Consider the following 11,243-nt stretch of genomic DNA (forward strand, 5'->3'; position numbering starts at 1 on the left):
GCTGAATAATGATTTGGTTTCTTCAGACATAAAGTCATAATCTTTGTAATTTTTATTTTGTTAGGCTAGAGACTTTAAAATTCAATCAGTAGGTCAAAATATAAGAGAATAAGATTCTTTTTTTTTTTTTTTGGAGAGATTTTCACTGTAGGGCGCGTGCGCTCGCCAGACAGACAGAGAGAGACATAGAGACAGAAAGCGAGAAATCACCCCCCAGGGGGGATGGTCACGTCGCAATACCTTCTCCTCCATTCTCCTCTCGGGATCTTGGGCACACACGCACACGCGCCCGGCGTGAGTTTTAAGCCGCCGGGTCCGGGACACGAACCACGGTAGACTACGTGGGAGTCCAGCGACATAGCCATTACGCTAACTGCTGATTCCCAAGAGAATAAGATTCTTGATACGTAATGACAAACATCTTATCAGAAAGGGGCCGGCGGGTAGCGTGGTGGTTAAGAGCGCTGGACTCCCACATGGCCAACTGTGGTTCGAGTCTTGGACCTGGTGAGTTGCTTTCCTACTTTCCCAATCTCTCTCTTTCACACTCTGTCCCTCTCTGATCAAATTGAAATAAGTAAATAAAGTAAAATAATTCTTAAAAAAAAAAAAATTTTACCAGGAAGGATTTTTTTTTTTTTTTTTCTGGAAGAGGTTTTTCCCTATAGGGCGTGTGCGCTCGCCAGACAGACAGAGACATAGAGACAGAAAGCGAGAAATCACCCCCCAGGGGAGATGGTCACGCCACAATCCCTTCTCCTCCATTCTCCTCTCAGGATCTTGGGCACACACGCACACGCGCCCGGCGTGAGTTTTAAGCCGCCGGGTCCGGGACACGAACCACGGTAGACTACGTGGGAGTCCAGTGACATAGCCATTACGCTAACTGCTGGTTCCCACCAGGAAGTTTTATTAACCGGTTGGTAACTTATGTGTAGGAATGCTTATCTTATTAGTTCCCGCTTCTGCTCCCAGCTTGCTCAGGGGGACAGGAGAAAGAGTAGTCTCTAATTTCTTTGTTTTAATTTACGTTGTTTTGATACTTGAGATTGGGATTTCCTAAATTATGCTTACCAGCTGTTCTTCTTTCAAAGTGCCTGTTTAAGTCTCTTGCCTTATTTCCTACTTGGTTATTTTTTTCTTACTGATTTATTGGGTCTTTGGAAAAATCATGATGTGTTTTTCCATATTTTTCTATGCAGAAATCCATCATGACTTTTCCAACAACCCAATGTATTTTATATTTTGGATTTGAGTTCTTTGTCAGTTTCCTAGACTACAAATATCTTTACCCATTCTGTCCCTTGGCTTTTCATTCTCTTAATTTTTTAGCGTAGAGCAATTTACTAATCTTTTCCCTTTGATTCCTACTTTTTGTATCCTATTTAAAAAATTTTTTTTCCTATCCCAAAGCCCTCAATAGTATGACTTTTCTAATTTACCTTTGACACAAGACATACTGTCTACCCGGCATGCAGTAGACATCTGTTTCCATGTGGTGGGTCAGGGATTTAGCACTGTCCTTACCCCACTGTTTCTAATGAATGAAGCAGCTGTAATTTAAATTTATTTAAATTTTTAAAATACAATGGAATTGGAATTAAGAGTCTAAATGAATGTGTGGTCAATATTTTAGATAATTTTTTAAGAGGTTTTTGCTGTAGGACTGAAGAATCACATTAAGGGGCCAGCAGGTGGCGTGGTGGTTGAGGTGCTGGACTACCACATGGCCAGCCACAGTTCGAGTCTCAGACTTGGCAGCTAGCTTTCTGTCTGTCTCGCGCTCGCGAATGCATGTACCCTATAGCAAAGTTAAAAATAGTAATAATTAATAAAATTAAATAATTTTTTAAAGGATCACATTAAGCCTCTTGCAAACAGTTACAGAAGAACATGCTATTCAGTATCACTGATAATTTGTATTTAGTAGTAATCTCTTAAGGTATATGAAAAGCACAGTGTGGTATTTGCTCTCTCCCATGGGCATTGTAGCTTGTTATTAGAATAGATTGAAAGTACTAGTGTACTTTGGGTAATAATAGTTACAGAGCTTGTCACATAGTAGGCCCTTAGTACATATTATACTTTTAAAAATTGATTGACAAATAAAAATTATATATTTGTTGTGTACATAGTGGTTTTTTAATATATTAATATGTTGTAAAATGATTAAATAAGCTAGTTTTTTATGGTAAGAACATTTAAGATCTACTTACTTAGCAATTTAAGCAGACTACAGTCACCATGCTGAACAACTGATCCCTAGAACCTACTTCTCTGGTCTAACCGAAGCTTTATACTCTTTGACCAGCATTTCAGCTCTTCTTCCCTTCTCTTCTGTCTTCTCTCGCTCAGCCTCTGGCAACCACCATCTTACTCTCTGCCTCTATGAGTTCTACATTTTTAGATTCCACATGCAAGTGAGATCATTCAGTTATTAAATAAATGTTTCTAATTGTCTCATTTCTATGAGCTATTCAATTATATATGCTATTTAATTATATGTATATGTATATATACATACATATATGCATGTGTATGTATATGTGTGTATATATGTGCATGTGTGTATATATATGTATATATATACACATACACACACACACACACATACACACACTTTTTTTTTTTTTTAAGTTTTTGCCATAGGGTGCATGATTCACTGGAGAGAGATAGTGAGAGGGAAAGTGAGAAATCTCCCCCCAAAAGGGATGACCATGTTGCAATCCCTTGTCCTCCCAGGATGTTAGGCATACATGCACATGCACCTGACGTGATTTTTCAATCTGCCAAGTCCAGGACTCGAACCACAGTTAGCCATGTGGGATTTTAGAGCCTTAATCACCATGCCACCCACTAGTACCTCATTTCTTATATATTAAAGAAGTATTCTTGTTTTTTCATTTCTGATATGGATTACTGTTATTTTGAAATATCTTTACGAATGATATTTTAAGATATATCCCAACCTGGGCATGGTAGTTAAGGCTCTGAACTCCTACATAACTGACCACGGTTCAAGTCCTGGACGTGGTGGCTTGAAAATCACACTGGCTACATGTGTGTGATTGCTCAAATCCCAGGAGGAAAATGAAGAAGGGATTGTGGCATGGTTATCCCCTTGGGGGTGATTTCTCACTTTCCCTCTCACTATCTCTCTCCCTCTCTCTTTCTCTCTCTCTCTGGTGAGCATATATGCCCCATGGCAAAAACTTTAAAAAAAAAAAAAAAGATTTATTCTAACCTTAAATCCTGATACTTGCTACAAATTATTTCATTATGTCTTTCTTTTTTTTTTTTTTTTTTTTTTATTTTTTTTTTTTTAGAGATTTTCACTGTAGGGCGCGTGCGCTCGCCAGACAGACAGAGAGAGACATAGAGACAGAAAGCAAGAAATCACCCCCCAGGGGGGATGGTCACGCCGCAATCCCTTCTCCTCCATTCTCCTCTCGGGATCTTGGGCACGCACGCACACGCGCCCGGCGTGAGTTTTAAGCCACCGGGTCCGGGACACGAACCGCGGTCGACTACGTGGGAGTCCAGCGACATAGCCATTACGCTAACTGCTGGTTCCCTCCATGCACCTTTCTTATGCCTCAGAATTTTAATTTTAAAAGTCTTAGCAAGTAAAATTATATTATAAAAACCACTCAAGAAAACAGATCTCAGATACTTACTTTTTGTGGTGTTTTTGTTTTGTTTTGTTTTGTTTTGTTTTTGAGAGATTTTTGCTGTAGGGCGTTTGCTCTTGCCAGAGAGACAGAGAAAAACAGAAAAAGAGAAAGTAAGAAATCACCCCCTGGGGTGATGGCCACACCACAGCTCCTTCTCCTTTCTTCTCTAGGGATTTTGGACACACATGCACATGCACCCAGTGTGACTTTCAAGCCACTAGGTCCAGAACTCCAACCACGGTTAGCCATGTGGGAGTCCAGAGCCTTAACCACTATGCCACCTGCTAGCTCCGATACTTACTTCTTTTTGATAACCATAAAAGTTTCAAGGATAAGTATGAAGTTCTATCACCAAGTAATTGCTTAAAGGTAACAGTCTTAGAAGCCACAAAGCACAAGCTTTGTTTCAAGTCCTTGAACACAGAGTGAGTTCTGTTGTTTCTCCTCCTAGGCACAAGCCACAGCGCGCACTCTGTGCAGTCCAGCCTGGTCAGGCAGTCCCCTGCTCGGGCCTCGGTGGCCAGCCAATCTTCCTACTGCTACAGCAGCCGGCACTCGTCCCTCCGGATGTCTGCCACAGGGTTTGTGCCTTGCCGGCGCTCTTCCACCAGTCAGATATCACTTCGAAACTTGCCGTCATCCATCCAGTCCCGCCTCTCTATGGTGAACCAGATGGAACCCTGCAGTCAGAGTGGCTTGGCCTGCGTGCAGCACGGCCTGCCTTCCTCCAGCAGCTCCAGCCAAAGCATCCCAGCCTGCAAACATCACACTCTCGTGGGCTTTCTCGGGACAGAGGGCGGTCAGAGCAGTGCCTCCGATGCACAGCCTAGCAGTGCCCTGAGTCCTGCCAGCAATCCCCATGCCCCCAAAGGGGAAGTGATTTACCGAGTCCAAGTGAGTGAGCCCAGGCCTCTGCTCTGTTGTTCTTGCTACTCGTTTGTCTTTGTTATTCATTGAGGGAAGGGCTCTTATGGATACACACCTTATAGTATTTCATCTGAATAATAGAACATTTTTGAATGCTGAAAAATAGTTTTTCACAGACCGGTGTAGAAACATTCACTTTGACACATAACAGTATGAAAGTTTAACATACAGTGAAAGAGACTCTGAACAGACACAATTACCTTATTTTTTGAGTTTTAAAAGTCAAAAGCAAACAATTTTTGTGGTGGCAGTACCCATTCCCTGGACAGCCATTGTCATGTGGCTATCACAGTAAGGTCTAACAGTAGGCTGAAAAGAATTTGGGAGATAGATGGCTCTTTAGATTTCTTTCTTTCTTTCTTTTTGGGCCCCCTCTATAGGCAGTGGACGACTTGAGACACAAAGAGTTTTATGAAAGAAATTTCATTTGGGATTATATGTTTTTATATCAAGAAAATTGAATCCGAAATGATCCATTTTTGTTTGTAATGTAGATTGTGGATCCCAGTCAGATTCTGGAAGGGATCAACTTGTCAAAAAGGAAAGAACTGCAGTGGCCTGATGAGGGAATTCGGTTGAGAGCTGGGAGAAACAGCTGGAAGGACTGGAGCCCTCAGGAGGGCATGGAAGGCCATGTAAGTTCTCCTGGGAAGGTAACTGGACTCTGACTCACTCATGCATGGTTCCATCTGATTTACACTTTGTGTTTAGTTGTCAAAGAGAACGCTACTTCTAATCCTAAGTGGAGATAAGGGTTTCTGAGTACATTTGAGTCCATTGTTAATTTCTTGTTTTGTTCTGATTCATTAGGTGATTCACCGATGGGTGCCTTGCAGCAGAGATCCAGGGACTCGATCCCACATCGACAAGGCAGTGCTCCTGGTCCAGATTGATGACAAATATGTGACTGTTATTGAAACTGGGGTATTAGAACTTGGGGCTGAAGTGTGAGCCAGTGTTTTACAGCTACATTTCATTTCCCCCTCGATTCCAAGACTTTGGAAAAAGAGGAAAATACGGAAGACGCCCACAGGTATCACTTTGACCCCATGTGGGAGAGACTTGAAAACAGAGTGGGCTTGGTTAATTAAGCGCCTCTCCTTCACCCTGACCCCCGTCACTGTCTCCATCCCAAATAAAGCTGAAATATTTTTTTAAGTTAGCTGCCGAGAAAACATTTTGCATGAAGGATAAAGTTCTGTTAAATTACATCCTTAAAAAGAAGTTTTTCTTATGCATTGCCTATGCTTTAAATCAACAAACTTGTCATTTCTAAACTATGATCTCATATTTTTCTAATTTCTTTGCCAAAAAATAATTGCCATGTTTTGTCATAGAACATGAAATCCATTTACCTTGATTTTTAAAAACACACCAGTGTAGAAACATTCAGTTTGACACATAGCAGTATGAAAGTTTAATGTACAGTGAAAGAGACTATGAACAGACAGATTTATCTTATTCCTTGAGCGCTAAAACTTTAAAGAAAAACTGCACTAATTTTTTACAGCAATGCACTAAAGTCTGAGATTTCTCAGAACATTTATTTATATATAAAAATAAAATACCATTATTTAAATTGCCTTTGGGATTACCCCCTCCCCTTTTCCTTGTAAACATAGGTAGCAGGAACTGTGCTGCTCCTTTTTCTGTTAGTAGCCTATGCCTCGTGGCAGCACGTCGGATGTTTTCTTTACAGTGAGCACTAGATCTTGAGATCCACATAGCTTCGTCATTGACATTCCCCAGAGCTGATGGTCACGTGAACACTACTGCCAGCTCCTGTGTCCACACCCGAGATGACCTCCGACCAGCGCGTGAGCCCCTGCACTCTGCTCCCCTCTGTCGGGCAGGCTCCACTGGAGTCTTCTCTGGGAAGAAAATACATTTGCTCTTCAAAGAAGATGGTCATTCAAGAACTTAAAGAAAATATTTGATTTCCTTTTATTTATTTTAAGAGTTCCTAGCTCTCAAAGTTCTTCACATGCAGTTCAGTTAACCAAGTGAAATTTTTTTCAAAGTGATCCAAATGGTGCAGTTCTTACTGTCATATCCCTTTTGAATAACTTTGCTTTTTGTTTTCCCCTCTCTTCTTTGTCTATTACTTGAATTTTATTTTCTATAATTTATAGTGTGTAGCCGTAATTTGAAATATTTATAACTGTGAAATTGACTTAATTCATATATTGTCTCATAACTTAAATTTTTTTTAAAACGTGTATTCAGGGAAATATATAACTCAGATTTACAATCGAGCTACATGGGAACTGCAATTTAGATTTAATTTGTAACTTGTAGCATATTTTTAAATCCTCAGAAAAAAATTTTCCCTTTTGATGTGAAACTCCAAAGAAAATTGTGCACCTCCTCTGAGCATTTAGGAGCAGCCATCTTTCTACCACCACAAATAGAACATTTAAAAAAAAAAAAAAAGGCAGATAAAATTAGCTCCAATAATACATTTTATTTCACCCAGTATATCTAAGGTATTACTATTTCAACATGTGGCACTAGCCGTATTTCAAGTACTCAGTAGCTGCGTGTACCCCGTGGCTACTGTGTTGGACAGCACAGGTTTAAAGAATCTTCTGAGGAGAGGACAGGTTAATGTAGATCTCATAGTATAACATAGCATTGCAGTAGAAGGAATGCACACTGCAAATTTAAATAGCTAATAGAATCTTACTGCATTTCTCTTTAAGACCTTTTTATTTTCTCTTTTTCTAATTTAAAATTTTTGTGGTCATTCAGCACCTAATGTGCCTTGTGTTGACATCTCCATAGACTTCACACCTTGCAAAATTTACTATCTAAAAATACTGGTCAGGTGATTTACTGAGTCTTTATACAGAAGTTCCCTTTCTGAATTGACCATGTATTTTCCTGATTCTGTCATTCTGTATTTGCCTCATTTGGGCAAATCTGTAGTATGCCATTTAGGTTCAGTGTCACTGTTTTTCTGAAACTGAATATATGACCTGTCTATATACATATATTTTTAAATCTTCTCAAAGGAATTATGTCCCTGCACGTTCCCTTTCTGAAATAAATACTATCTTTTAATTGCCTAGGCTAGCAATAAGTAGTCTTTCTGTTTTAGGTGGAGGATAATTGATTTTCCCACACAGGAAAAAAATCTGAATTTCAGATGACTCAATCAGAAGGGCTAGAATTATTTTTATTCCTAGTCCCTTGCCCTTCAAACATTGTTAAACGCCTCACATACTCTGAAAAGTCAGATTTCAAATGGAAGACTAGATTTTATATAGAGTCTGTTTTTTGGGTCTTGAGTTGGACAGCAGTTGATGGACAACTTCTCAAAACAAGTTGGACTTTGTTATCATGTAACTCTTCAATTAGAGAATTTATAAATTAGGATTCCAAGGAGAAACCCTGTTCTTATTTTTTAAGTCTGAAGCTACGTCTTTAAAGTCATAATACTTTTCTAATTGCATCAAGGAACATATGATAATTGAAGAAAGATTCTTATTTTAGTATTTTGCTCTTAATTATCATATAGAAATGAATACACTTTTCATTAATTAGATTGATCATAAATGTTTTGTTTCTAGCCCCTCCTCCCCCCTTGGAGAATAGTGAGAATATGCATTTAGATTCTCTGCTTAACTGATTTTTTCATTGATGTGCAAGATACCAGCATATATTAGTGTCTTAAAATTGCCAAAACTTTCAGAGTTCCATAACTAGAAAGTAAAAGATGTAATTAAAACACTTTTGAAAATTTATTTCCTTCAAATAGAGTTGTATGATTAAAATCCTTTCTGGTTTTTCTTATTTGATTTCCCCACCTCCTTTGAGAGAAAGACAATCCTGGAATGAATTATAAATTGTTGCCTTTTCTCCCTTTTTTTGCTCTAATTCAGTGGCAAAAATATTTTATAACTTCAAATTAAGCTTTTGATTAATCTTTCAACTTATATGTTGTTGTAAATCCTTTTTATACCATTTTCAACACTTGATAAAACTTTAAATGTTCTTTTTGTGAAAAAAACTTTAATTTTTCCAAGAATCTAGATTGAGAAAAGATGTTGATATTTAAAGAACTTGGGAGAGTAGATGGCCAGGCTATATGTATATTTTTTAAAATAAGAGGAAATTAATTACCTTTTAGGAAATTAGTGAACAACATAATAGTGGGTTTTTTTTTTTTTTCCTCTTTTGAATTTCTGTTACCGGAGAATTCAATTCCGTTAGATGTGAAGTATTTTTCAAGTATCTCTAAAATACTTCTACTAATCCTTGAAAGAGATGTAGTCAGACAGTATTTCCAGCCTGAGTGAGAAAAGGAAGATTACTCTGTGTACTAAAATGCCAGGCAATGAAAAAGATTTTATGTAGGAATCTATAGCTTATTAAGATGTAGTTTTCTTTCTGGATTATTTTTTTCTATCTCATATCAAAATATAAAAAATAGCCTCACATCTAAACAAGGATAATTTAGCCTTAATAAATTCCACTTTGATTCTGAGCAACATCCTTTAGCCTCTGCTGAGAAATGCCTCATTTGGTGGATTGCTGTGCTGAATCATTTGTCTAGAGCTAGGTCTTCTAAACTTATGATTTGCCCAGTGTCTACAGTTATCTCTTTCTTTTAGCTAATTTATGAACATCCTTTCTCCTAAATAAATGTATGACTTGAGAACAAATTAATAGTAATTTTTTGTGAGCATTCTTTGAATTTATATTAATTAGTTATTAAACTATAAAGTGCTGCCAGATTAATTACTTTTATATTTATTTTAATTACTTTTTCATGAATATGGACAAAACCCTTTCTGGGTATTTTTTGTTTGTGTGTTCATTGTTAAGTCCTCAGTTTTTATTCTTGTTTATAATGTAACATAAATATGTAAACTTACTTTTAAAAGCTGGACAGAGACCCAGTAAACTTTTTCTTTTGGTATGATTGTTCAGATAACGTAAAAATATCTTTTATTCTAGAGGCTTTTCCTTTCATTCAAAAATGTGTGGAGAGAATAATGTCAACCAAGGCTTTTAACTTTTTGTTTCACTCCTATGTGAATATTGAGTTTTACCTATCTGGGGAAAGAGGAAAATTAGATAATACATTGTATCGCATAAATGTTAATATTACAGGGACTATGTATAGCTTTTTTTTTTTCCTCTCTCTTTTTAAGTATTAAAAACCAGCCCCTGTTATCTTCATCTCTCTTTTTTTAAGAAACCTGGTTGATATGCACCCGGGCCTCCTCATTTTTAACTTATTAAATGTTTAGGTAAGAACTCTGATTGGAAAAGAATTAATTATTATACAAATAGATCTGGTAGGACATGAGTGGCGTATAAATTTTGCTTGAAACAGAAGTATGTTTTCTGCTTTGAATCACCTCTCCAAAGTCATCTGTCTAGAATTATGTGTGATAAGAATTTCTCCTTATTTCCTATAAGCCACACGTTCTTTCTGAATTAGGGCAATAACTTCTATTTGTGAGCCGAACTTCATTATCTGCCATTCTGTGGAATCAACATAACATTCTTTGGGGGTATAGAGCTGACCATCACTGCAAGGTTATATGACAACTTTGTTCTAATACTTATACCTATTATATAGGGTTATATCTTTTTTTCTTATGCCTCAGCTCTATATGTGATAGTTTATGATTCAGCAGAACCACGCTAAGAGAAACCAAGGTCTTCTAACACTGTGATGAGGATTCGTTCCTGGGTGTTGCCTGCACAGATCACAGAGAAGTAGTACAGAATGAGATAGATGGCTGCTCTGGATGACTCTGGGGTTTAGTGTACTTGTGGATGAACACGATTTTTCCTTTTTTTTTTTTTTTTTTTACATAGGATGCTTGATTCTATAACCAAAACAATAGAAATGGTGGCGGGGGGCTTATGTCTGCTCATGCTTTTCAAAAGCTTATAGTTTAAGTAGAAATACATTGTAAACCTGATTATTTTAACCCTATACAAGTCTGGCAATGAGCTCTGCATGAGGAAATGGAAGGAAGAAGATTAAAAATGGTTCAGGAAAGTAGATGTAAGGAAGGAAATGCATTTCCCTTTTCTGATAATGGGCTCTGGAAAGTATTCATTGCCTTTACCAGCATTCATTGTAAACCAGAGGTAAGGATATGTGTACTTGCGCGTGTCTGTTGAGTGTGTGTGTGTCTGAGTGTTATTCCAAACAGCTTGTAAATACTGTAGTTGTTTAAAATGGAAAATAAAAGCTGAGATTTTGGTCTTTTTTTTTTTTCATTTTGGCAAAGATATTGCATCAAAAATACAGTATTGACAGTGGATAAAACACAGAAAATAAAATTTTTTTTCATTTTGCCTTCTGTCCATTTTTGTCAAAGTAAGAAAATAGAATTAGAATGCACTGTATTAAGCTCTGTATGGAATATTCCTACATGGTCCTGAAGTTTTCATCAAACAAGCTTTGGCCTATAAACAAATGTCTATTTATTTATATACATATTTCATGTTAAAAGAAGATCTTTTTCACAGTTTCCTATCTGAATGTTACATATTGATAATATAATAGTAGATGGAACATAAAAAGACAAAAATGTGTATGTGTTCAATTATACACTAAATTACAATACCAAGAAAAGGAAAAAACATTTGGATTATGGTCAGCAGAATCAGACA

General features: G+C 37.3%; 1 protein-coding gene across 3 annotated transcripts in view; it reads left to right on the plus strand.

Annotated features, from left to right (window-relative positions):
* PCNX1 (pecanex 1) overlaps positions 1-10,241 on the plus strand; it is a gene marked incomplete at its 5' end in the record, with an annotated part of 166,814 nt that extends 156,573 nt beyond the window's left edge. For all 3 annotated transcript variants that reach the window (XM_014583989.2, XM_006167960.3, XM_014583990.2), the window contains 3 exon segments: positions 4,126-4,568; positions 5,096-5,236; positions 5,412-10,241. In XM_014583989.2, coding sequence (XP_014439475.1) covers positions 4,126-4,568; positions 5,096-5,236; positions 5,412-5,552 — 725 coding nt within the window.
* Between the last annotated feature and the right edge of the window lie 1,002 nt (positions 10,242-11,243).

Source organism: Tupaia chinensis, unplaced genomic scaffold (assembly GCF_000334495.1).
Source record: "Tupaia chinensis unplaced genomic scaffold, TupChi_1.0 Scaffold145367_1, whole genome shotgun sequence".
NCBI lineage: Eukaryota > Metazoa > Chordata > Mammalia > Scandentia > Tupaiidae > Tupaia > Tupaia belangeri.